The 27,790-nt window shown below is 44.8% G+C and overlaps 1 protein-coding gene across 1 annotated transcript in view; it reads left to right on the plus strand.

Annotated features, from left to right (window-relative positions):
* Positions 1-4,620: 4,620 nt before the first annotated feature.
* The window catches only part of LOC116982313 (beta-1,4 N-acetylgalactosaminyltransferase 2-like), a 35,545-nt gene continuing 12,375 nt past the window's right edge, over positions 4,621-27,790 (plus strand). The window contains exons 1-6 of the mRNA XM_033035578.1: positions 4,621-4,685; positions 12,136-12,336; positions 17,650-17,784; positions 24,421-24,527; positions 24,628-24,665; positions 24,713-24,974. Coding sequence (XP_032891469.1) covers positions 12,137-12,336; positions 17,650-17,784; positions 24,421-24,527; positions 24,628-24,665; positions 24,713-24,974 — 742 coding nt within the window. The 5' untranslated portion in view covers positions 4,621-4,685; position 12,136. The remainder of the gene's footprint in view (positions 4,686-12,135; positions 12,337-17,649; positions 17,785-24,420; positions 24,528-24,627; positions 24,666-24,712; positions 24,975-27,790) is intronic.

Consider the following 27,790-nt stretch of genomic DNA (forward strand, 5'->3'; position numbering starts at 1 on the left):
TTCTCAAAGGAAAAAGCTTGACCACATCAACTCTGTCTATCCCTCTCATCATTTTAAAGACCTCTATCAAGTCCCCCCTTAACCTTCTGCGCTCCAGAGAATAAAGACCTAACTTATTCAACCTATCTCTGTAACTTAGTTGTTGAAACCCAGGCAACATTCTAGTAAATCTCCTCTGTACTCTCTCTATTTTGTTAACATCCTTCCTATAATTGGGCGACCAAAATTGTACACCATACTCCAGATTTGGTCTCACCAATGCCTTGTACAATTTTAACATTACATCCCAGCTTCTATACTCAATGCTCTGATTTATAAAGGCTAGCATACCAAAAGCTTTCTTTACCACCCTATCTATATGAGATTCCACCTTCAAGGAACTATGCACGGTTATTCCCAGATCCCTCTGTTCAACTGTATTCTTCAATTCCCTACCATTTATCATGTACGTCCTAAATATGGTAGGGTTTTGATTTGTCCTGCCAAGGTGTAACACCTCACATTTATCAGCATTAAACTCCATCTGCCATCTTTCAGCCCATTTTTCCAAATGGCCTAAATCACTCTGTAGACTTTGGAAATCCTCTTCATTGTCCACAACACCCCCTATCTTGGTATCATCTGCATACTTACTAATCCAATTTACCACCCCTTCATCCAGATCATTGAAGTACATGACAAACAACAAAGGACCCAACATAGATCCCTGAGGCACCCCACTAGTCACCTGCCTCCAACCCGACAAACAGCCATCCACCATTACCCTCTGGCTTCTCCCATTCAGCCACTGCTGAATCCATCTTGCTATTCCTGCATTTATACCCAACAGTTTAACCTTCTTAACCAACCTTCCATGAGGAACCTTGTCAAAGGCCTTACTAAAGTCCATATAGACAACATCCACTGCTTTACCCTCGTCAATTTCCCTAGTAACCTCTTCAAAAAATTCAAGAAGATTAGTCAAACATGACCTTCCAGGCACAAATCCTTGTTGACTGTTCCTAATCAGACCCTGTTTATCCAGATGCTTATATATATTATCTCTAAGTATATTTTCCATTAATTTGCCCACCACTGAAGTCAAACTAACAGGTCTATAATTGCTAGGTTTACTCTTAGAACCCTTTTTAAACTTTGGAACAACATGCGCAGTACGCCAATCCTCGGGGACTATTCCCGTTTCTAATGACATTTGAAATATTTCTGTCATAGCCCCGGCTATTTCTACACTAACTTCCCTCAATGTCCTAGGGAATATCCTGTCAGGACCTGGAGACTTATCCACTTTTATATTTTTCAAAAGTGTCAGTACTTCTTTTACTTTGAAACTCATAGTATCCATAACTACTCTACTCGTTTCCCTTGCCTCACATAATTCAATATCCTTCTCCTTGGTGAATACCGAAGAAAAGAAATTGCCCAATATCTCCCCCATCTCTTTTGGCTCTGCAGATAGCTGCCCACTCTGTTTCTCCAATGGACCAATTTTATCCCTCGTTATCCTTTTGCTATTAATATAGCTGTAGAAACCCTTTGGATTTACTTTCACCTTACTTGCCAAAGCAACCGCATATCTTCTTTTAGCTTTTCTAATTTCTTTCTTAAGATTCTTTTTACATTCCTTATACTCCACAAGCACCTCATTTACTTCATGCTGCCTATAAATATTGTAGGTCTCCCTCTTTTTCCGAACAAGATGTCCAATTTCCCTTGAAAACCAGGGCTCTTTCCAATTTTTACTGTTTCCTTTCAACCGAACAGGAACATAAAGATTCTGTACTCTTAAAATTTCCCCTTTAAATGTCCACCATTTCTCTTCTACATCTTTCCCATAAAACAAAATGTCCCAGTCCACTCCTTTTAAATCATCTCGCATCTCATCAAAGTTAGCCTTTCTCCAATCAAAAATCTCAACCCTAGGTCCAGTTCTGACCTTCTCCATAATTATATTGAAACTAATGGTATTGTGATCACTGGACCCGAAGTGCTCCCCAACGCATACCTCCGCCACCTGTCCCGTCTCATTTCCTAACAGGAGGTCCAGCACTGCCCCTCCTCTAGTAGGTACCTCTATGTATTGCTGCAAAAAACTATCTTGCACACATTTTACAAACTCCAAACCATCCAGCCCATTTACAGAATGTGTTTCCCAGTCTATGTGTGGAAAGTTGAAATCTCCCACAATCACTACCTTGTGCTTACTACTAATATCTGCTATCTCCTTACATATTTGCTCTTCCAATTCTCGTTCCCCATTTGGCGGTCTATAATACACCCCTATAAGTGTTGCTACACCTTTCCCACTTCTCAGTTCCACCCAAATAGCCTCCCTAGATGAGCCCTCCAATCTATCCTGCCAAAGCACTGCTGTAATATCTTCCCTGACTAGCAATGCAACACCTGCACCTCTTGCCCCTCCAATTCTATCACACCTGAAGCAACGAAATCCTGGAATATTTAGTTTCCAATCACAGCCCTCCTGCAACCATGTTTCACTGATCGCCACAACATCATACTTCCAGGTGTCTATCCAGACTCTAAGCTCATCCACCTTTCTTACAATGCTCCTAGCATTAAAATATGCACATTTAAGAAACCCCCCCTCTTCTTCTCTGTTTATTTCCTTTTTTTTCTTTCTCCTCTTGTGTCCGAGTGCTTCCCTTTTCTGCTTCCTGCCTCCCATTCTGTCTACTAGCTTTCTCTATTTGAGTCCCTCGCCCCAACCATTCTAGTTTAAAGTCTCCCCAGTGACCTTTGCAAATTTCCCCGCCAGGATATTGGTCCCCCTCGGGTTCAAGTGCAAACCATCCTTTCTGTACAGGTCCCACCTTCCCCAAAAGAAGTCCCAATGATCCAGAAACTTGAATCCCTGCCCTCTGCACCAGTCTTTCAGCCACGCATTTATCCTCCACCTCGCTCCATTCCTACTCTCACTGTCGCGTGGCACAGGCAGTAATCCTGAGATTGTTACCTTTTTGGTCCTTTTCCTTAACTCTCCTCCCAACACCCTAAATCCTCCCTTCAAGACCTCTTCACTTTTTTTACCTATGTCATTTGTACCAATATGTACCACGACCTCAGGCTCCTCTCCCTCTGATTTCAGGATATCTTGGATGCGTTGAGACACGTCCGAGACCTTGGCACCAGGGAGGCAGACCACCATCCTGGTCTCCCGACTGCGTCCACAGAAACGCCTATCCGACCCTCTAACAATAGAGTCCCCAATTACAATTGCCCTCTTCTTTTTTTCCCTACCTTTCGGAGCAACAGGGCCGGTCTCTGTGCTGGAGGCCCGTCCGCTGTTGCTACTCCCGGGTAGGCTGTCACCCCCATCCATACTCAAACAGGAGTATTTATTTGCAAGGTGTACCGACATTGGAGTACTCCCTCGTTCCTGCCTCTGCCCCTTGCCCTTCCTTAGCATGACCCACATGTCTCTCTCCCGTGGTTTTGGAGTGACCACCTCCCTATAACTCCCCTCTATGACCTCGTCACTCTCCCTGACCAGACAGAGGTCATCGAGCTGCTGCTCCAGGAACCTAATACGGTCCCTTAGGAGCCCCATCTCTCTGCACCTGGTGCAGATGTGGACGTCTGGAGGGCCATCCGACACCATGACCTCCCACATCTGACATCCAGAACAGTACACTGCTCTGACTGTCATTCTCTCGCCTTACCCTGGATCCGATACCAGTATAATACAATAGAAACTGCTGGGAGAAATCAGCAGGTATCTGACTCACAAACAGCTGCTCCCTCTTGCCCTTTAAACTGCACCTTTATTATATAAACAAAAAGCACTGTACCTTTACTAAAGCACTGTACCTTTAGCCCACCGTACCCTTAGCTCACTGTACCTTTACTTGTGTTCAAGAAGGAACTGCAGATGCTGGAAGATTGAAGGTACACAAAAATGCTGGAGAAACTCAGCGGGTGCAGCAGCATCTGTGGAGCGAAGGAAATAGGCGACGTTTCGGGCCGAAACCCTTCTTCAGACTTCTGTAGTTCCTTGCTACGGTCTACTACTGCTACGATCAGGCAAACGCCTCCGTTGCCATGCAGTGAGAACGGAGAGGTTGAGAAGGAGTTTCTTCCCAGAGGCCATTCGGACTGTAAACGCCTATCTCACTAACTCTGCTGAACGTTTTTCCTTCCATTATTTATTATGTAAAAGAATATGTGGGTTATGATTGTGTTTATAGTTTGTTTGGTTGTTTGGTTGTTTGTCTTTTGCACAAAAGTCCGCGAGCATTGCCACTTTCATTTCACTGCACATCTCGTATGTGTATGTGACAAATAAACTTGACTTGACTTGACTTGTTTGTGCGGATTCCAGCAGAGTAATTTGATCTTTATACTTAGATGTCTCGATAATTGGTTAAATATCAGATTGTATGACAGCCACGATTGCTATGTTGTCAGCATGATGTAAATCTGGGTGGTGCTCACTGGTTGTGAAATCATGCAAAATTGGTAACACTGCAGTCAAGTGGTGCGGAACTCCAGGTAGTACAGCAACTAAAACAATCTACACGTTAATGACACTTCTATTATGTTCTTTTTTGACCAAGAACGAATTATAATAACTTTAAGTTCTTATTTTCTGCAGTCCGTTTTGCTTGAATTGTTCTGCTTAAAAGGTATATTTTCTGCAGCTACAGTATCGTATTCAAGGGAAACTCAAGGTAGGATTGCTTATTTTTTTATCGCCATAAAATTGAATGTAATGGGGAATTTAAAAAATATATAGACTGCCTTATAAAATATTTTGATCTAATGAAAGCCCAAATTAAAGCAGCAAACCTGCTAGAAATATTTACATTTTCAATGGACTAGATAAAGTTTTGAAGAAATGTGGAAATAAAGTTGCGTTTTTCTCTACAACAGAGAAGTGGTGTGTTCCTGAAACATGCTAGTGGTGGAGGCAGATACAATAGTGGTGTTTGAAACGTTTTGATATAGGTACATGAATATGCAGGGAATGGAGAAACATGCATCACATGCAGGCAGGTGAAATTAGTTTATCTTGGCTAACTAATAGGCAAATGTTTAGTTTTGCAAACATTTGCAAAACAAATTAGTCATGAAGCGCACTCCAAGATAAAGGCAGGCTCAAACAAAGTTGTGGATGTAGCTCAGACCATCACGCAAAACAGCCTCCCTTTCATTGATTCCATCTACACTGCACGTTGCCTCAGCAAGGCCACTAACATAATGAAGGACCAGTCTTAACCCGGTCACTCCCTCTTCTCCCCTCTCTCATCAAGCAAGGGGTACACAATTGTGAAAACACATAACTCCAGATTCAGCATCAGATTCGTCCCAGCTGTTATCAGGTAACTGAACCATCCTATCATCAACCAGAGAGCAATCATGACCTACCATCTACCTCATTGAAGACCTTCAGACTATCTTTCATGAGACTTTACTGGACTTTATCTTGCACCAAATGTTATTCCCTTTATCTTGTATCTGTACACGTTGAACGGCTTGATCATAGTCATGTATGATATTTTTGCTGACTGGACAGCACGCAACATAAAAGCTTTTTGCTACACCTCGGTACACGTGACACTCATAAACTAAGCTAAACTAAAGTAAACCACTCTACCACAAGTACAATCAAGGCATACACAAGTACAACAGGTATACAACAATGATACACAAGTACATCATTGTAACATGAAAAATAGCAGTGTTGTAACATTAGCTATCCAGTTCTCCACTGATTCTGACTGACCCACTGAGTTACACTAGTACTTCCGGTCTTTCCTTTGTAAACCTCCTCTGGACCCTCTCCAGAGCCAGCAAACCCTTCCTCAGATATGGTGCCCAAAATTGCTCACAATATTCCAAGTGTGGACTGATCAGTGCCCTATAGAGCCTCAGTATCACATCCCTGTTTTTGTATTTTAGCCCTCTTGAAATAAATGCTAGCATTGCATTTGCCCTCCTTACTACCGATTTGACTTGCAGATTAACTTTTTGGGAATCGTGCACCAGCACTTCCAAGTCCCTTTGCACCTATTTCTGGATTCTCTGCCTATTTAGAAAATAGTCTCGGCCTTTATTCCTACTGTAATTCCGGTCCTAAACTCCCCCCACCCCCCCCCCCCTTTAGTTTGGTTCAGTCAAACACTGAATAATTGCTCTCGCACCATAGTGAGTCGCAAAATGCATACACTCCACAACCCAAACTGCAAGAGGATCTGGCATACAAGTCTGCCCTGCCGGAGTGACCCATAATCATGATATGTCCTCTTCAGGAGCATTCTACCTGCAACTGAATTATTTCCTGGATGGTTGCATTGGCTTTTCCGGGGGAGACTTGTTACATTAACTTTTTATCTGCCTCATCATTTTTGCACCACCACCTTGCCTTCCCGGGATACCTCCTTTGCTGCTTGGTCAGCACAATGTCTATCGGGGTCTGGCCCTTTGTGTGAGCGGTACACTCCATTACGGAAATTTGCCTAGGTAGCAACTGAGCATGTAATAAATCAGTCACCAATTGCTTATGAGATATTTGAGTTCCTGCCGAGGTTAGGAATCCTCTATTCCTCTACAGCTGTCCAAAGCCATGTACTACTCCGAATGCATATCTAGAATCTGTATATATGTTTACTTTCAGGTCTCTTCCAAGAATACATATAACCATATAACCATATAACAATTACAGCACGGAAACAGGCCATCTCGGCCCTACAAGTCCGTGCCGAACAACTTTTTTCCCTTAGTCCCACCTGCCTACACTCATACCATAACCCTCCATTCCCTTCTCATCCATATGCCTATCCAATTTATTTTTAAATGATACCAACGAACCTGCCGCCACCACTTCCACTGGAAGCTCATTCCACACCGCTACCACTCTCTGAGTAAAGAAGTTCCCCCTCATGTTACCCCTAAACTTCTGTCCCTTAATTCTGAAGTCATGTCCTCTTGTTTGAATCTTCCCTATTCTCAAAGGGAAAAGCTTGATCACATCAACTCTGTCTATCCCTCTCATCATTTTAAAGACCTCTATCAAGTCCCCCCTTAACGTTCTGCGCTCCAGAGAATAAAGACCTAACTTATTCAACCTATCTCTGTAACTTAGTTGTTGAAACCCAGGCAACATTCTAGTAAATCTCCTCTGTACTCTCTCTATTTTGTTGACATCCTTCCTATAATTGGGCGACCAAAATTGTACACCATACTCCAGATTTGGTCTCACCAATGCCTTGTATAATTTTAACATTGCATTACATGCTCTGATTAAATCAAACAGCTGAAAAGGGTGACTCAAAAGCAGCTGCCTCTACATTGTTCCCATCCTGATCCAAAATAGACTTTCGGAAGGCTTTCGACAAGGTCCCACATAAGAGATTAGTATACAAACTTAAAGCACACGATATTGGGGGTTCAGTATTGATGTGGATAGAGAACTGACTGGCAAACAGGAAGCAAAGAGTAGGAGTAAACGGGTCCTTTTCACAATGGCAGGCAGTGACTAGTGGGGTACCGCAAGGCTCAGTGCTGGGACCCCAGCTAATTACAATTTATATTAATGATCTGGATGAGGGAATTGAAGGCAACATCTCCAAGTTTGCGGATGACACTAAGCTGGGGGGCAGTGTTAGCTGTGAGGAGGATATTAGGAGACTGCAAGGTGACTTGGATAGGCTGGGTGAGTGGGCAAATGTTTGGCAGATGCAGTATAATGTGGATAAATGTGAGGTTATCCACTTTGGTGGCAAAAACAGGAAAGCAGACTATTATCTAAATGGTGGCCGATTAGGAAAAGGGGAGATGCAGCGAGACCTGGGTGTCATGGTGCACCAGTCATTGAAAGTAGGCATGCAGGTGCAGCAGGCAGTGAAGAAAGCGAATGGTATGTTATCTTTCATAGCAAAAGGATTTGAGTATAGGAGCAGGGAGGTTCTACTGCAGTTGTACAGGGTCTTGGTGAGACCACACCTGGAGTATTGCGTACAGTTTTGGTCTCCAAATCTGAGGAAGGACATTATAGCCATAGAGGGAGTGCAGAGAAGGTTCACCAGACTGATTCCTGGGATGTCAGGACATTCATATGAAGAAAGACTGGATAGACTTGGCTTATACTCGCTAGAATTTAGGAGATTGAGAGGGGATCTTATAGAAACGTACAAAATTATTATGGGGTTGGACAGGCTAGATGCAGGAAGATTGTTCCCGATGTTGGGGAAGTCCAGGACAAGGGGTCACAGCTTAAGGATAAGGGGGAAATCCTTTAGGACCGAGATGAGAAGAAACTTTTTCACACAGAGAGTGGTGAATCTCTGGAACTCTCTGCCACAGAGGGTAGTTGAGGCCAGTTCATTGGCTATATTTAAGAGGGAGTTAGATGTGGCCCTTGTGGCTAAAGGGATCAGGGGGTATGGAGAGAAGGCAGGTACGGGATACTGAGTTGGATGATCAGCCATGATCATATTGAATGGCGGTGCAGGCTCGAAGGGCCGAATGGCCTACTCCTGCACCTATTTTCTATGTATCTATGTATCTATGTACCCAGAAAGTCTCTTTCCCTGGGGCCCAATGGATGCACTTCCGTCTACGTATAGTGTCATAACAGGGTCTACTATAGGAGCGTCCTTTAGATCTTCCCTTACAGATGATTCTCCTTGTATTACGAACAAACAGTCATGTCCTGATTCTGACAGTTCTTCTGGAGGTGAAATGAGGAAAGATGCCGGATTAATAGTTGTACAGTGTCTGAATTGGAGTTTTGCATAAACACACTGCAATAAAATATAAGCATTCGACTACAGTACAACTAAAGTAAATCACACTATTTTAAATTACACTAGATCACGTTATATTAATATACAGTCACAATTCAAACCACGATTACAACAGCAGCATTAATCACACAATCGCTATATTACAATTACAGAGTTATACAGAGTTATATACAATTACTGCCCTTTTTTAAAACAATTTTACAAGATCAAAACGGATCTCTATACAATAACCAGTAGCCTTCAATATGAATGCCTTGAATTTAGTAAAATTTAAATCGAAAAATTTAGATCACTGTCCAGATACTAGATGCGTCTCCCCCCTATCAGGGTTGATTTTAAAGTATTCTCGGCTAATTTTACTCCAACACTGAGTTCCCAGTACTGTTTGGGACTTAAACCACAAACAGGCGTGGCCCCAAACCCCGTAGGCCTCAAACCCGTCAATCCGCTGAATACTGGTCTTCAGCACACACCTGTTTCATGCTGGTAATCAATGCTGATCTTTAAAGTGGCGTCTTTCCAATCACACTCTCAGCACTGATGCAGTACTTTCCCTCTTTGCACTGCCCTTCTCAATCCTGTCTTTGAAGATATCTCAAAATCTATATCCCACGATGAGTGGGGCTTCAAACCCCAGGTTCTATCAACACTCAAACCTCGGGCTAGTTTCAGTGGGATCCCGATTGCAACAGCTGTTAACTGCCAATGGTGTGGGGCCTTCAACCAGCTAGAGAAGAGCCTTGTGAGCCCAACTTCCACCTTCCGTGGCCCTCAAACCCCCTAGGCGGGGACCCAAACCCTCTATGGCATCAAACCCTCCCCCTCAGTGCTGGCCAGACTACTAATCTCTATCGATCTTGTTGGGAATCCAAACACAAGCACACAAATGACCGATTTGTCATCAGATCAGTGGAGCGGGGAAAACTAGGTGAAAGCCGCACCATGGCGCCGATTTATCCTCCCGCATTCCGACACGACTCAATTACCTGACCGAAAATTTATGTTTGGCAATCCATTGAGATCCTGGGCAAGCCCCCAATGTAATTCCAGTCCTAAACTTACCCCCCTTAGATTGGTTCAGTCAAACACCAAATACGAGCACTGGAAATCCATTACCTAATCCAATACTGCGGGTCCGATCCTTGTCCCTACTTGTTCGAGCCCAACAGCCTCACGCAAATAGAACAAACCCCAGAAGATCAGCACCCCTCAATGTGCTCCCCCTGAAGATCAGCACACCCCAATGTGCTCTCCCCTCTTTTATACCTTTGCAGAAGCTTGGCGCAAAAATACATGATGGGGGGGGGGGCAACCCCTACAAGCCAATTATCGATAAGGGTTACAAAATACATTGACATTTCCCTAACCCAATCATAAAATATCACAGAACATAGTTTCAACACAAAGGACTTAGGGGAAACACTTATGTTAGGTAAAGAAGCATTCTCCCAGGTAAAGTAAATATCTTGGGTAAGGCCCCTTTCCTGGGCCAATCATAATTCGTGGCGGGAAGACCATGCAACATAGTCTGCAACATTATTGTTACCCATCATTTCACCAACCAATCCCAAGCATGCATTTGCAACAAGACCTAGCTCCTTCTGCAAAATCTCATATATATTAACAATTAAAGGCCATCTGGACATCAACTTCTATTCAACCTCTTCCCAGGCCAAAGACTCTCTGGAGTCATGATCCACAGCTTTAGCAAAAGATGCCAAGTAGGTTTTTCAGAAACAGAAATCCTCCATTTTGTTAAGCACCCAATGTGCCTGACATTATCAATCCCCTCTTTTATCATATATGATAACAAACAAGTAAGATGACAACAGTTCCTGTAATACAATTTAACAATGATGGCCATGTAATCTATCAGAACTCTAAGTAACTTTCCAAGTTTTCATGGGCATAGTTTCACGATTTCTGACAGACGTGTCTCCATCTCCCAAGTTTGCATGGGCACGAATCATCTTCGTCCATCACGTCAGCTTAATGTATTCTTGACGTTCGATGGGTATGATGTTCCCATACCGAAGAAATTCCTTGACGAAAACAAGTTAGCAGCTCAAACTCTTCCACTAATACTCTTGCATTGGTGAAGATGGACCCATGCATTCCTTCCTTCTACCTTAACAGCAGTTGGGCTCATCAGGAGAACCTGGTAAGGTCCCTCCCATCGAGCCTCCAAACCTACCCATTTCCTCCACAACTCCCCCGCCTACACACACACCCTTTCCCCCACACACCCATCCTCCCCACAACCCCCTCTGCCCACACAACCTCCCCACCAACCCTGCTGCCAACCCTCCCCTGCCCAAAGATCAATACATTTTAAAAACTCAATACCGTTCAAAACAAAACAAAGCCCGAAGTTCCAACTGCAATTAAGGCAGATCATAGTTTACTTGGAGTTTGTAGTGTTCAATCGCCTGATTTTGTTTGGGGGAAAAGAACTGCTCCTAAACCTGGACATTGCAGTTTTCAGACTCCTATACCTTCTTTCCGAAGGTAGGAGTGAAATGAGAGCGTGGCCAGGGTGATGATGCTCCCTGTCACTTGGAGACACTAATTCCTATAGATCCCTTCAATAGTGGGGAGGTCAGTACATGTGATGGACCAGGCAGTATTCACCACTTTTCGTAAACCCCTTCGTTCCTGGGTGTTTGAGTTGCCAAGCCAGTCTGTGGTGCAAGTTATTTAACTGTCGAACCTTTTGCCCAGGATCAAAATATCGAATACTAGAGAGCATAGCTTTAAAGTGAGTGGGGCAACGTTTAAAAGAGATATGTGGGGTGTTTATTACATGGAGGGTGATGAATGCCTGAAATGCCTGAAATGCGCTGCTGTGGACAGTGATTGAATCCAGATACGTTAGTGGCATTCAAAAGACCAATTAACCTACAAACACGCATTTCTTGTGGGAGGAAACTGGAGCACCTTGACGGAACCTGCATGGTTACAGGGAGAACATACAAACTCTGCAGAGACAGTAACCTGATGTGAGGATTGAACCCTCGTCTCTAGTGCTATGAGGCAACAGATCTGCCAGCTTTGGCACTGTACCATAAGTTCATTAGTGATAGCAACAGAATTAGGCCATTCGGCCCATCAAGTCTACTGCGCCATTCAATTATGGCTAATCTATCTCTCCCTTCTAACCCCATTCTCCTGCCTTCTCCCCATAACCCCTGATACCCATACCACCAAATTATTTTAATTTAACTTCCTCAGCTGCCATCAAATTCAAATTCTGATCAATCACTACTGCAGTTTTATGGATGAGTTTAAATATTGTTTTATTTGTTTTTGCAAATATGTTTATTTGAATTTGATTCTCAACATGTTTTAATTTTATATCACGTTCCTTTTTCAGCATGCAGTTCAAGACCTATTGCCTGGTTTTCATGATAATTGCGTTGGAAGCATTTTTCATAAGTTTGATCTTGAGACCTGGCATTATCGAGTCAAGGATTTTGTTTACGGATGAAAAAAAACCCACTACCCCTGTTGATTTGCACTTAAAACTGAAACCATTGAATAAATTAAAATTTCTCTCTCCATATGGAAGTGACTGGTAAGTCCTTTTAACATATAACTAGACCAAGTGGGACCCGTTGGGCCCCATCCCCCAATGCGGGGGAGGGGAGGGGGGTGCGGCGTCACATGGGAGGGCTGATCCCCGAACGCGGCGTCAGCGCTCACCCCGGAGACAGGCGCAACCCGGAGCCAATCACCCCATCGCACGTTCCCCCAACGTAACCCATTCGCCCAACGCAATGTTCTACCACTCACCCATAGTCGCCAACTGCGCAGGCACGGCTCATTTCCCTTCATCCCCCATTTCCCCTCATCCCTCTCACACCTCTTCACCCTCCCACTTCTCTCCCCACACCTCCTCTCCTCCTCCACTCCCTCCTTCACCTCTCCCTCCCTCTCCTTTCCCCTACCCTCAGTCACTCCCTACCCTCAGTCACCCCCTCCCACCCTCCATAATCCTTCTCCCCTCCCTACCTCCTGACCCGTTGGGTCCCATTTCCCCAACGCAATATTCCACCACTCACCCATTTCCCCAACGCAATTAATCTTTCCCACTTGGGTTGGGGGGGGGGCAGCATCTATGGAGCGAAGGAATAGGTGATCTTTCGGGGCGAGACCCTTCTTCAGACTGATGTGGGGGGGACGGGAGGATTATATGATGGCTGGTAGGGTGGAAGGTGAGGACAAGGGTGACTGTCCTCGTTCCGTGTGGGGAGTAAGTGCGGAGCTACGGGATATAAGAGGAGACCCTGGTGAGAGCATCATCTATAGTCGGAGACTATATCCTCCTACATTTTCACCACCTTCAACGGGATACCACCACTGGCAACATCTTCCCATCTCCTCCCCTTTCGGCTCCCTCTGTAACTCCCTGGTCAATTTGTCCCTTCCCACCCAAACCACCTCCTCCCCTGGTAATATCCCTTGCAACTGCAAGAAATGCTACACTTGTCGCTTTACCTCCCCCCTCGACTCCATCCAAGGACCCAAGCAGTCTTTCCAGGTGAGGCAGGGGTTCACCTGCACCTCCTCCAACCTCATCAATTGCATCTGCTGTTCCAGGTGTCAACTGCTCTACATCGGTGAGACCAAGCGCAGAGTCACGGGTCCTTTTCACAATGGCAGGCAGTGAATAGTGGGGTACCGCAAGGCTCAGTGCTGGGACCCCAGCTATTTACAATATATATTAATGATTTGGACGAGGGAATTGAATGCAACTTCTCCAAGTTTGCGGATGACACGAAGCTGGGGGGCAGTGTTAACTGTGAGGAGGATGCTAGGAGGCTGCAAGGTGACTTGGATAGGCTGGGTGAGTGGGGAAAAGCATGGCAGATGCAGTATAATGTGGATAAATGTGAGGTTATCCACTTTGGTGACAAAAACAGGAAAGTAGACTATTATCTGAATGGTGGCCGATTAGGAAAAGGGGAGATGCAATGAGACCTGGGTGTCATGGCACATCAGTCATTGAAAGTAGGCATGCAGGTGCAGCAGGCAGTGAAGAAAGCCAATGGTATGTTAGTATTCATAGCAAAAGGATTTGAGTATAGGAGCAGGGAGGTTCTACTGCAGTTGTACAGGGTCTTGGTGAGACCACACCTGGAGTATTGCGTACAGTTTTGGTCTCCTAATCTGAGGAAAGACATTCTTGCCATAGAGAGAGTACAGAGAAGGTTCACCAGACTGATTCCTGGGATGGCAGGACTTTCATATGAAGAAAGACTGGATAGACTCGGCTTGTACTTGCTCGAATTTAGAAGATTGAGAGGGGATCTTATAGAAACTTACAAAATTCTTAAGGGGTTGGACAGGCTAGATGCAGGAAGATTGTTCCCGATGTTGGGGAAGTCCAGAACAAGGGGTCACAGTTTAAGGATAAGGGGGAAATCTTTTAGGACCGAGATGAGAAAAACATTTTTCACAGGTGGTGAATCTGTGGAATTCTCTGCCACAGAAGGTAGTTGAGGCCAGTTCATTGGCTATATTTAAGAGGGAGTTAGATGTGGCCCTTGTGGCTAAAGGTATCAGGGGGTATGGAGAGAAGGCAGGTACAGGATACTGAGTTGGATGATCAGCCATGAGCATATTGAATGGCGGTGCAGGCTCGAAGGGCCGAATGGCCTACTCCTGCACCTATTTTCTATGTTTCTAAATCGGAGGAGCAGCACCTGGGTAGTTTACCGCCTGGGTAGTTTACACCCCAGCGGAATGAACATTGACTTCTCCAATTTCAGGTAGTTCTTGCGTTCACCCTCCTTCCCCTCCCTTCCCAGTTCTCCCGCAGCTTAATGTCTCCACCTCTTCCTTTCTTTTTCCCCCCACATCAGTCTGAAGAAGGATCTCGACCCGAAACGTCACCTATTTCTTCGCTCCATAGATGCTGCCTCACCCGCTGAGTTTCCCCAGCATTTTTGTCTACCTTCAATTTTTCCAGCATCTGCAGTTCTTTCTTAAAGATCCCATCGTGGTGTCTTTTTCGGTTTTCGGGAACTTCACAGCAGCTTGTGTAAATCAGATCCGATTGTGATTGGACGACTGTGAGATGCCATTGTGGCATCATCACCGGAAGCTACAAGAAAAGTCTCCCACTCACAGGCAGTTATTATTTGCAAAGTTGGCTTTTTTTTTAACTTTAAATATCAATAACTTGTGAAATATAACATCAAATGTGAAGAAACTTGATACTAACGACCAAGGGAAAAAGCTGTGTAAGATTCAGCAAAAACATTCGCACTATTGTGTACCGTTTTGGCATAGTTCCTTGAACAGACAGACAGACAGACAGACAGACAGACAGACAGACAGACAGACAGACAGACAGACAGACAGACAGACAGACAGACAGACAGACAGACAGACAGACAGACAGGCAGACAAACAAGATGAGACTTTTAATAGTATACTAGACCAACTGGGACCCGTTGGGTCCGTGTCACATGGGAGGCCTGGTCCCCCAATGCAACCCATTCCCCAACGCAATATTGCACCACTAATCTGTAGCCCCCACGGGAGGCATGGTCGCCCAACTCAACCCAATGCCGAATGTAAGATTCCAGCATTCCCCTACCTCCCCAGCACTAGACTTTAAAAATAAAATTCCAATTGCACTTCCCCAATTGCAATACCAATTGACCCTCCCCCTCCTGTCCTGCCAGGAGCTGTGATGGCAACATTGTTGCAAATGTTGGATGACCGGCTGTGATACCCATTCAGGTGAAAAGTTGGTCGAAGCACAAAGTGTTCGTGTATTGCAACTTTGTATCGAAGTTTAATGGAAGCTGGCAGGGAGTATTTTAACAGTAAAAATCTTGTCAACGTTGGCTTTTTTAAACCTTAAAATACCAATAACTTTTGAAATATAACATAGAAACATAGAAACATAGAAAATAGGTGCAGGAGTAGGCCATTCGGCCCTTCGAGCCTGCACACCATTCAATATGATCATGGCTGATCATCCAACTCAGTATCCTGTACCTGCCTTCTCTCCTTACCCCCTGATCCCTTTAGCCACAAGGGCCACATCTAACTCCCTCTTAAATATAGCCAATGAACTGGCCTAATAAAATATAAAACATATAAAACATAAAATATGAAGGAAACTTATTAGATCGACGACGGGGAGAAGTTGAGAGAAGACAATAACAGACACTCTCTCACACACACACACACATAAACAAGAAGACAGACAGACAGACAGACAGACAGACAGACAGACAGACAGACAGACAGACAGACAGACAGACAGACAGACAGACAGGCAGACAGACAGACTGACTGACTGACAGACTGACTTTAGTCTCCTCTATAATAATGCGCTTGAGTTCCTTCTCCCTGCCTGCTTTGTGTAGATCAGTGGCACCAAGAAATTGGTAGGAGCAACCATGGGGTGGCACAGCCGCACAGATGCTGGAGACTCGGGTTCGATCCTGACATCTGGTGCTGTCTGTGTGGAGTTTGCATGTTCTCCCTATAACCGCGTGGGTTTTGTCTGGGTGCTCTGGTTTCTCCTACATCCCAAGCGTACAGGTTTATAGGTTAATTGGCCTCTGTAAATCGTTGGTAGTGGGGTTGAAAATGCGGAATAACCTAGAAGTAGTGCAAAGGCATGATGGATGGTCAGCATGGACTCAGTGGGCCAAAGGGCTTGTTTCCATGCTGTATCTTTCAACCATTGAAAAACCTAGCCGGTGAGAACAATTCAGTGGAAGGAATCAGCCTTCATCACAGTTCCCACTGTTGGAAGGCTGGAAGACCATGTGCATCCATTGCAGTTTCAGAGAAAGGTTAGTTTTGTAGCCATACTTCACGTTGCTATATGCTCACCTCTGAGGTTGCAGTTCAGGAAGGGAAAATATCTTCCGGCAGCACTGAATTTAACTCTCTTGGTTGTTGGCAAGAGTCTACAAACCTCCATTACGTTCCCTGAATAGATTCCCATGTTTGCCTCCCCCCATAATGAATCCCAGGAAATCCCTAGGCAGGGCTGGAGGAGAGGAGAGGAGACGAGATGCAATGTTGAAACTAGGAACTGCAGGTGCTGATTGACATAAAGTGCAAGAGTAACTCAGCAGGTCAGCAGCAGTTCAGAACACGGGTCAGAGTGTCCTGACCTGAAAAGTCACCTATCCATATTCTTCAGAGATGCTGCCTGACTCGTTGAGTCATTCCAGCACTTTGCGACTTTAACGTGCAATTTGACTTGTCTTTGGAGCATTTAAGAACCATTTATTCAGGCATAGGATGGAGGGATATAGACCATGTGCAGGTTGATGGGATTAAATTGGTATCAAGGTTGGTACCTAGGTCAGGCTTTGTATTGCAAAAGGCTTGTGTTGTACTGTGGTACTATTCCACATTCAATCTCCTTTTCTCCCCTTTGTGCTTGGATATTTTTCCAAGCACATAAAAAGAGTTTTCAGTCTACATACCATGAATTCTGGTATAGGAACATTTTACCTATGGCTTATTTCCTTTAGTAAACTTAGAAGTAAAATGCTTGTTGGCTTTTGGTCTGCCATGTATGTGAAGAGTGTGTAGGAAGGAACTGCAGATGCTGGTTTAAATCTAGGATAGACACAAAATGCTGGGGTAACTCAGCGGGGCAGACAGCATCTCTGAAGGGAAGGAATGGGTGAAGTTTCCCATTCCTTCTCGTCAGAGATGCTGCCTGAACCGCTGAGTTACTCCAGCATTTTGTGTCTATAAATGTGTAGCAATGATTGGATTTCTCACACAATTCCATTTCAGGATCTGTATTCAGGTTGTGGCTATATTGTCATTACTTTCTTTCACTTTCAGTGTTTGTACAATCAACTTGTAGATCAATTTTCAACTTTTTTTGTTTCTGTAGGACATTTGGCAGAAATGCCTGCAGCTGTAGAAGTTTGAATTCAGACATGTTTACATATGATAAATTTAACGCTGGGAACGATAATTTGGCAATCAAAAAACGAAGAGGATTACAATATGAACAATATAAAAAAAGGTAAGTAAATGGTAGGTGGCACTTTAAACAGTGTGGATTATCTTTGCATTGAAGGGTTTTACATACTTTTAAAAAATGTCATGAATTTATATCAGATAATTTTTTGGTCTCAGGATTTTCCAAAGCACATTTATAGACAAACAAGTAGGACCCATTGTGTCCTGTCCCCCAACGCGGGTTGGGCGTGGGGGGGGGGGGGGCGCAACGTCACAGGGGACAATGCAATAGGCCACCACTCACCCATAGGTCCCAATACTCACCACTCCCTAGAGAGGGAGGGGGTAGAGAGGGAGGGGGTAGAGAGGGAGGGGGTAGAGAGGGAGAGGGTAGAGAGGGAGGGGGGTAGAGAGGGAGGGGGTAGAGAGGGAGGGGGTAGAGAGGGAGGGGGGTAGAGAGGTAGGGGGTAGCGAGGGAGGGGGGTAGAGAGGGAGGGGGGTAGAGAGGTAAGGGGTAGAGAAGGAGGTGGTAGAGAGGGAGGGGGTAGAGGGAGGGGGTAGAGAGGGAGGGGGTAGATAGGGAGGGGGTAGTCGAGGTAAGGGGGTGGAGAGGGAGGGGGTAGAGAGGGAGGGGGTAGCGAGGGTAGGGGGTTAGCGAGGGAGGGGGGGTAGAGAGAGGGAGGGGGGGTAGAGAGGGAGGGGGCAGAGGAGGGGGTAGAGAGGGAGGGGGTAGAGAGGGAGGGGGGTAGAGAGGGAGGGGGTTAGAGAGGAGGGGGGGGAGGAGAGGGAGGGGGTAGAGAGGGAGGGGGTAGAGAGGAGGGGGTAGAGAGGGAGGGGGGGTAGAGAGGGAGGGGGGGGGGGAGAGGAGGGGGTAGAGAGGGAGGGGGTAGAGAGAGGGAGGGGGGGGGGGTAGAGAGGGGGGTAGAGAGGAGGGGGTAGAGAGGGAGGGGGTAGAGAGGGAGGGGGGTAGAGAGGGGAGAGAGGGAGGGGGTAGAGAGGGAGGGGGTAGAGAGGGAGGGGGATAGAGAGGTAGGGGGGTAGAGAGGGAGGGGGTAGAGAGGGAGGGCGGGGTGGGCGAGAGGGAGGGGGTAGAGAGGGAGGGGGTAGAGAGGGAGGGGGGTAGAGAGGGAGGGGGGTAGAGAGGGAGGGGGTAGAGAGGGAGGGGGTAGAGAGGGAGGGGGTAGAGAGGGAGGGGGTAGAGAGGGAGGGGGTAGAGGGAGGGGAGGGGGGTAGAGAGGGGGCAGAGAGGGAGGGGGTAGAGAGGGAGGGGGGTAGAGAGGGAGGGGATAGAGAGGGAGGGGGTAGAGAGGGAGGGGGTAGAGAGGGAGGGGGGTAGAGAGGGAGGGGGGTAGAGAGGGAGGGGGTAGAGAGGGAGGGGGAGGGGGGTAGAGAGGGGGGTAGAGAGGGAGGGGGGTAGAGAGGGAGGGGATAGAGAGGGAGGGGGTAGAGAGGGAGGGGGTAGAGAGGGAGGGGGGTAGAGAGGGAGGGGGGTAGAGAGGGAGGGGGTAGAGAGGGAGGGGGTAGCGAGGGAGGGGGATAGAGAGGGAGGGCAGGGCGGGCGAGAGAGAGGTGGTAGAGAGGTAGGGGGAGGGGGTAGAGATGGAGAGGGGGTTAGAGAGGGAGAGGGGGGAGGGTAGAGGGAGGGAGAGGGGGGTAGAGAGAGGGAGGGGCAGAGAGGGAAGGGGTAGATACCCTACCCCATATTCCTCCTCCTCCTCCCCTCACTCCTATTCCCTGCCCCAGGTCGTAGAGCAGCGCCAGGGCCTGGGCAGCTTGAGAGCCCATTGTGATTAGTGCACTGTGAGAGGCATTGTGACATCATCATTGGATGCTCCCTGAGAAAGTGGTTTTGGCTTTTTTTGAAATTTTAAGTCATGAATAACATTGGAAATATAGGTCGGAATGCGACGGGAAGATATTTATTGTTTCGACTGGAAAAATGTGAGTAGAAGGTCAAGTTCAAGTTCAAGTGAGTTTATTGTCATGTGTCCCTGTATAGGACAATGAAATTCTTGCTTTGCTTAAGCACACAGAAAATAGTAGGCATTTACTACAATACAGAATATGTGAAAATGGGAAAGCTGTGCCCTAGCGTTTGAAAGAAGATAGGAAAAAGCAGAGCAGAGAGGCACATTGTCAGCACAAACAAAGAGTTTTAGTAATATAGATAATTACCTCCAGTAGAATCATTGGTCTACTGTGAGCTATAATGTAGGAATCAATCTGGACGCAGCAAGATCCCAATAACAGCAATGAAATAATGATCAGCTCATCTTTTTTTAGGAACTGTTGCATGGGGGATAAATATTGCCAAGGATACTTTCTTGTGGAAGAACAAATGGGAGTCACAGTGGCACAACGGGTAGAACCAATTCCGCAAACCTGTCAGAAACCCGGGTTTGCTCCTATCTTTGAGTGCTGTGTGGTCTATGTGGAGTTTGGACGTTCTCCCTGTTACCACATCGGTTTCCCCTGCATGCTCTGGTCTCCTCCCACATCCCAAAGACGTGGATTTGTGAGTTAATTGGCCTCTATAAAACAAAGAGTGCCCCTAGAATGTAGGGAGTGGATGAGAAAGTTGAATAACGTTAGAATGCTGGTCGGCGTGCACTCGGTGTACCAAAGAGCCTGTTCCATGCTATATCTCTAAACTCTGACAAACTAATCTGAGACACCCGATGTTGGCTTATTTTCTCTCCAAAGCCACATCCGTAAAAGTGCAAGATACATGATACTTTGCCTAGCTGTTCAGTCTCTTATCAGTGGAACAGAGAGCAGATGTGTTGGCATTGTGGTGAGTGGAGAAGTGGATAAACAAACTGGCCTTTGGTGTTAGGGGCTGAAGGGATGGTAACCTAGTGATTGTGTGTTGAGTTTGCTCATTTTCACTATGATCACGTGACTTTCCTCTTTTCTCTCGCGTCCCAAAGGTATGCATCTTGGTTGCTTAAATGGCCACTATAAGTTGCCCCTGGTGTGCAAGTGGGGTCGCATTTGTGGGAAGCAATGAGAATGTAGGGAAAATAAATGTGATGAGGATGAATGGGTGTTTAAACCTCAGTGTGATCTCAGTGAGCCATAGGGCCTGTTTCATGCTTGTGAATCCTCAGCCATCACCCGAACAACTTATTCAATCATTTATCTCCGTGTTGCTACCAGCATCTTTCTCTGTATACATTAGCTGCTAAGTCAGCCTGAGTCAGTATTAACTATACTTCATCAGTAGATCATTGACTGTGAAGTGTTTTGGTATCGTTCTTATTCTTTTAACCATTTGGAAAGTAAGTTGCTGAACGAGAGCTTACTTCTACCATTGTAATCATTAACAATTCTTTAAATCTAATTTTTGTTTTTAATTGCCCAATAATTGTGATTTATTAGGGATGCAGAATTTACTAGAATTGCCATCCGTTGTGTTCTTAGATATCCATCAGCCCGGAACAATCAACCGGAAACTGAAGATCACATATGTAGGCAGATTTCAGAGGTATAAAAGCAATAGGCTGAATTGCACAGTTGGTCAGCAGAGATTCTGTAGAGAAAGCCGTGTTCTAACCATACCCACATACTCAGGCACAGAAACATGCATTGTAGTCCGGATGCTCACACATCTGACCTCCCGCTCGTTCCCTAAACTCATTGCTGAGTCCTTGAGTGATTCATAACATAGACATAGAAACATAGAAAATAGGTGCAGGAGTAGGCCATTCGGCCCTTCGAGCCTGCACCGCCATTCAATATGATCATGGCTGATCATCCAACTCAGTATCCCGTACCTGCCTTTAGCCACAAGGGCCACATCTAACTCCCTCTTAAATATAGCCTCTGGCCTCAACTACCTTCTGTGGCAGAGAGTTCCAGAGATTCACCACTCTCTGTCTATTCTAAGCTGACTGGTGGAATACACATATAATATTTATCATATGTGCATATAATTTATTATACACATATGATAAATATTAAATCCCTTGAAGACCAGAAAGGTAACTTGTGTCAGCCAGTATTTAACATAGACACGGTTCTCAAGAAACAATTTGCACATGTCTTAATGATAAAGGATGCATAAGAGATTTTGTTGTTAAGGAAGAAGAGTATAAAAAATAAAATGTGAGCAGAATAGAAAGAAAGAAAATATTAAGAAAAGAAGCAGAAATACAAGTTGATGAATTCACCATGCTCAGATAAAAATTTCCGCAGAGTGTTAGGAGATGTGGCGGGGGGGGGGGGGGGGGGGGGGGGGGGGAGAGGGGGGGGGGGGAGGACGTGGTGGGGGGGGGTGGAAACTACATCAATTAAACTATAGCAAAATGCTGGAGGAACTTGGCAAGCCAGGCTGCATCTGTGGAGGGAATGGACAGATGATATTTTGGGTCGACGTCTTTCATCCCACCTGAAACGTCATCACTACATTCCCTAAACAAATGCTGCCTGTCCCGAAGGTGTTGGAGTACCTTCAATACTTTATGTTTTGTTCAAGTTCCTTGTGTCTAAATTTAGTTAGTTAGTTTAGCTTATTGTCACATGTACCAAGGTTCAGTGAAAAGCTTTTGTGGCATGCTAACCAGTCAGCAGAAAGACTATACATGATTACAATCACGCCATCCACAGTGTACAGATACATGATAAAGGGAATAATGTTTAGTGCAAGATAGTCTGAAGATCTCCAATGAGGGACATAGTAGCTCAGAACCGTTGATAGGATGGTTCAGTTGCCTGATGACAGCTGGAATGAAACTGTCCCTGAATCTGGAGGTGAGTGTTTTCACACTTCTGTACATCTTTCCTTATCGGAGATGGAGGAAGAGGGAGTGAATGGAGTGTGACTCATCCTTAATATTGCTGGTGACCTTGCCGAGGCAGCTTGAAGTGTAAATGGAGTGAAAGGAAGGGAGGTTGGTTTGCGTGATGTTCTGGGCTACGTCCAAAATTTTGTTTGAGCCACCCTTTGTCTGGAGTTATGCGCTTCATGACTACTTTGTATTTGCAACGATCGGAGAAAATCTGGGCCTGGTTCCAAGATTAATTGGGCACCACCCAAGTTTACGTAATGCGATGAACACATGAATCATGCGTGACATAGCATCTAATATTTCAGGGATTTGTCAAGACACATCATAAAAGGAAATAAAGGACTCTGCTGGAATCTGTACAAACAAGAAACTACAGATGCTGCTTTGCAAAAGAAAGAGGTGAAGTACCGGTGTAACTCAGCGGGTCAGGCAGTGTCCATGGAGAACTGAGGCAGCGAGAAGTGTAAATGGAGTCAATGGAAGGGAGGTCGGTTTGTGTGACGTTCTGTCTGGGCTGTGTCCTCAATTCTCTGCACCTCATATTTGCTTGGGTAGTTTACACCCCAGCGGTATGCACATTGGCTTCTCTAATTTCAGGTAGCCCTTGTTTTCTCCCTCCTTCCCCTCCCATTCCCAGCTCTCCCACAGCCAACTGTCTCCGCCTCTTCCTTTCTTTTTCATGTCACCCCCCTTGCCACACTTGTCGTTTTAATTAAGTTCAAGACTATGGGGCTGTACATTGGCCATAAAGTTGCTGCCTAAAAGTGTCAGAGACCCGGAATTGATCCTACATATGGGTGCTGTCTGTATGGAGTTTGCTCCTTTTCCCTTTGATCACATGAGTTTTCTCCGTGTGCTCTTGTTTCCTTCCACATTCCAAAGGTGTGCAGGAACCTATTTCAGACCCAACCCAAAACGTAATATTTTCCTTTTGTCCAGAGATTCTGTCTGACCTGTTGAGTTACTCCAGCTTTCTGTGTCTATCTTCAGTTTAAACCAGCATCTGCATTTCCTTCCTACTCACAAAATACTATACGATAGAACTTTATTAATCCCAGGAGGGAAATTATGTGTGTGTGTGGGTATATATATTACACACAAACACACACACACATATATATTTATATAGTTATATATTCATATATAAATATACACTGTTTTGTTTTCTCGTTTATAACATTGTTTACAGAGTACTATGTTTACATATTCTGTTGTGCTGCTGCAAGTAAGGATTTCATTGTTCTAACTGGGACTTGAGAGAATAAAACACTCTTGACTCATGATTTACTCCGCTAATGTGTGGGAAAGAACTAGTGTTCGGGTGATCGGTGGTCGGCGTGGACTCGGTGGGCTGAAGGGCCTGTTTCCACGCTGTATCTTTAAATTAAGAGGTTGATGGTTAGAACATTTATTTTTGTGAGATTAGGATGAAATATTTATTCCACACCACTTTTTTTTGTACCATTTCAGCCTTTACAGGAAGAAGATGAGGGGGAATTTCTTTAGTCAGAGGGTGGTGAATCTTTGGAATTTATGAATGAATGAATAAGTTTATTGGCCAAGTATGTACACATACAAGGAATATACTTTGCCACAGAAGTCTGTGGAAGTCAGGTCAACGGATATTTTTAAGGCAGAGATTAATAGATTCTTGATTAGTTTGGGTGTCTGGGGTTATGGGGAGGCCAGAGAATGGGGCTAAGAGGGAAAGATATTTCAGGCATGATTGAATGGTGGAGAAGACTTGATGGCCTAATTTTGACCCGGTCACCTATGAACTTATTTATAATCTCAATGTGACTGCATCTATATTTGCAGCTGACTTTTGATCCATGCCAATGATTTTGACAAAAACAAAGGAGTATTTTCAAAGTTGCATTGTTCTTAGTATAATGCCGATTTCTATACAGAAATGAATTGCCTGCAAAGAAGGTTATTATTGCACAACCCCATTCTCCTCTGAGCTACCCTACCCATGGAGTTGAAGTAAAGCCACTCTACTCTATTCTCATCCCAGGTTTGTACATTGGTTTTGTTTTTCAATAAACAGATTAATTATTACGTTAATTTTTCCACTTGACATGAAAACTTAAATCTTTTACATTTTTAACACTTAGGCCTAGCTGTGCATGGCATGGATGGAGAAAGCAATACAGTACGTATAACAATGCGTCCAATTACCGATACAAATAAATCATTATTTGTTTATGGGAAATTGTCCAAAAGACTTTGTATAATGGACGACATTTGAATGGTAATGAATTATTTGCTTTTTGTACCAAGGTCAAACTGACAGCGACTCAAGGGGTATTCAATACAATTGTTGAAACTCCTGATGGTGTCGTACATGGATCGGGTGAAAAAGAATTGACAATAAGAAGTCCAAGTTTGGCAATCATCAATAATATCCTCAAACATGTAACTTATACAAGCAAAAAGTACCAAATTGCCTCTACTGATTTAGGTAAGCACAATACTTAACATTGACAATTCCATTCCAGGTCAGGGTTGAGGTGAGATGGAGTAGGATGCAAGACCGATTACAAAAAAACAAATAATTTGCTCAGTTAAAAAAATAACCGATTTCATAAATGAATGAAGAAATCACAGCAACTTAGAAACATAGAAACATAGAAATTAGGTGCAGGAGTAGGCTATTCGGCCCTTCGAGCCTGCACCGCCATTCAATATGATCATGGCTGATCATCCAACTCAGTATCCCGTACCTGCCTTCTCTCCATACCCTCTCATCCCCTTAGCCACAAGGGCCACATCTAACTCCCTCTTAAATATAGCCAATTAACTGGCCTCGACTACCCTCTGTGGCAGAGAGTTCCAGAGATTCACCACTCTCTGTGTGAAAAAAGTTCTTCTCATTTCGGTTTTAAAGGATTTCCCCCTTATCCTTAAGCTGTGACCCCCTTGTCCTGGACTTCCCCAACATCGGGAGCAATCTTCCTGCATCTAGCCTGTCCAACCCCTTAAGAATTTTATAAGTTTCTATAAGATCCCCTCTCAATCTCCTAAATTCTAGAGAGTATAAACCAAGTCTATCCAGTCTTTCTTGATAAGACAGTCCTGACATCCCAGGAAACAGTCTGGTGAACCTTCTCTGCACTCCCTCTATGGCAATAATGTCCTTCCTCAGATTTGGAGACCAAAACTGTACGCAATACTCCAGGTGTGGTCTCACCAAGACCCTGTACAACTGCAGTAGAACCTCCCTGCTCCTATACTCAAATCCTTTTGCTATGAAAGCTAACATACCATTCGCTTTCTTCACTGCCTGCTGCACCTGCATGCCTACTTTCAATGACAGGTGTACCATGACACCCAGGTCTCGCTGCATCTCCCCTTTTCCTTGTCGGCCACCATTTAGATAATAGTCTGCTTTCCTGTTTTTGCCACCAAAATGGATAACCTCACATTTATCCACATTATACTGCATCTGCCAAACATTTGCCCACTCACCCAGCCTATCCAAGTCACCTTGCAGTCTCCTAGCATCCTCCTCACAGCTAACACTGCCCCCCAGCTTAGTTTCATCCGCAAACTTGGAGATATTGCCTTCAATTCCCTCATCCAGATCATTAATATATATTGTAAATAGCTGGGGTCCCAGCACTGAGCCTTGCGGTACCCCACTAGTCACTGCCTGCCATTGTGAAAAGGACCCGTTTACTCCTACTCTTTGCTTCCTGTTTGCCAGCCAGTTCTCTATCCACATCAATACTGAACCCCCAATACCGGGTGCTTTAAGTTTGTATACTAATCTCTTATGTGGGACCTTGTCGAAAGCCTTCTGGAAGTCCAGATACACCACATCCACTGGTTCTCCCATATCCACGCTACTAGTTACATCCTCGAAAAATTCTATAAGATTCGTCAGACATGATTTATCTTTTGTAAATCCATGCTGACTTTGCCCAATGATTTCACCACTTTCCAAATGTGCTGCTATCACATCTTTAATAACTGACTCTAGCAGTTTCCCCACTACCGATGTTAGACTAACGGGTCTGTAATTCCCCGTTTTCTCTCTCCCTCCCTTCTTAAAAAGTGGGGTTACGTTTGCTACCCGCCAATCCTCAGGAACTACTCCAGAATCTAAAGAGTTTTGAAAGATTATTACTAATGCATCCACTATTTCTGGAGCTACTTCCTTAAGTACTCTGGGATGCAGCCTATCTGGCCCTGGGGATTTATCGGCCTTTAATCCATTCAATTTACCCAACACCACTTTCCGGCTAACCTGGATTTCACTCAATTCCTCCAACTCCTTTGACCCGCGGTCCCCTGCTATTTCCGGCAGATTATTTATGTCTTCCTTAGTGAAGACGGAACCAAAGTAGTTATTCAATTGGTCCGCCATATCCTTGTTCCCCATGATCAACTCACTTGTTTCTGACTGCAAGGGACCTACATTTGTTTTAACTAATCTCTTTCTTCTTCAAACTTCTAATAAAACCTGGGTAATTTCCTCAGAAAAAATGAAGAGAAACCTCTTTGTAAAAGGATTGATTGAGTTAAAACCAACACAATCAGCTCCATTATGCCTGTCTAGAATGTCAGCAACACGTGCTTATTTAAAATGTTACATAATTTAAACTAAATATTGATATTAGGCTCTTCACACGAGGTCACAACCCCCCATTTACAATGATAGCACCATTGATCGATTGATTTTGGGGACAGCATGGAAGCAGGCCCTTCGGTCCACTGAACCCACATCAACCATCGATCATCCGTTCATATTACATTTATGTTGTCCCACTTTTGCATCCACTCCCTACACAATTTACAGCAGTCAATCAAACTACAAATCCGCACATCTTTGGGGTGTGGAAGGGAAAAAGAGCACCTGGAGGAAATACAAGCAGACACAAAGAGAAAGTGCAAACTCCACACTGACAGCGTCCATACTCGAACCCGGGCTCTGGCTCTTCCAGCGACACCACTGTGCTTTCTATAGCAAAAGACTACTGAAAACGTAATGGAAGATTAACTTAGGTTCACTATGCCATTCTAACTAAGATGTTTGGAGAGAGTTTATTGTATCATCTCAACGTCATCTATATTACTAAAATTCTGATCTTGGCCACTTCCTGTTGTTCTGTATATTCATTTAAGAAAAACGCTGCCATCTTACTCAGAGTCTCCCTCCACTGTGCAGGACAAGAGGATTTCTCCCATCGATGAAAAATAAAAGAGTTATTAGTGTTTAAAAAATGGAGAGAAAAATTCTCTCTCCTGAAGGTCACGCCCCTTCCGGAGGTACTA

This window comes from Amblyraja radiata, chromosome 16 (genome assembly GCF_010909765.2).
Source record: "Amblyraja radiata isolate CabotCenter1 chromosome 16, sAmbRad1.1.pri, whole genome shotgun sequence".
In the NCBI taxonomy this organism is placed as follows: Eukaryota; Metazoa; Chordata; class Chondrichthyes; order Rajiformes; family Rajidae; genus Amblyraja; species Amblyraja radiata.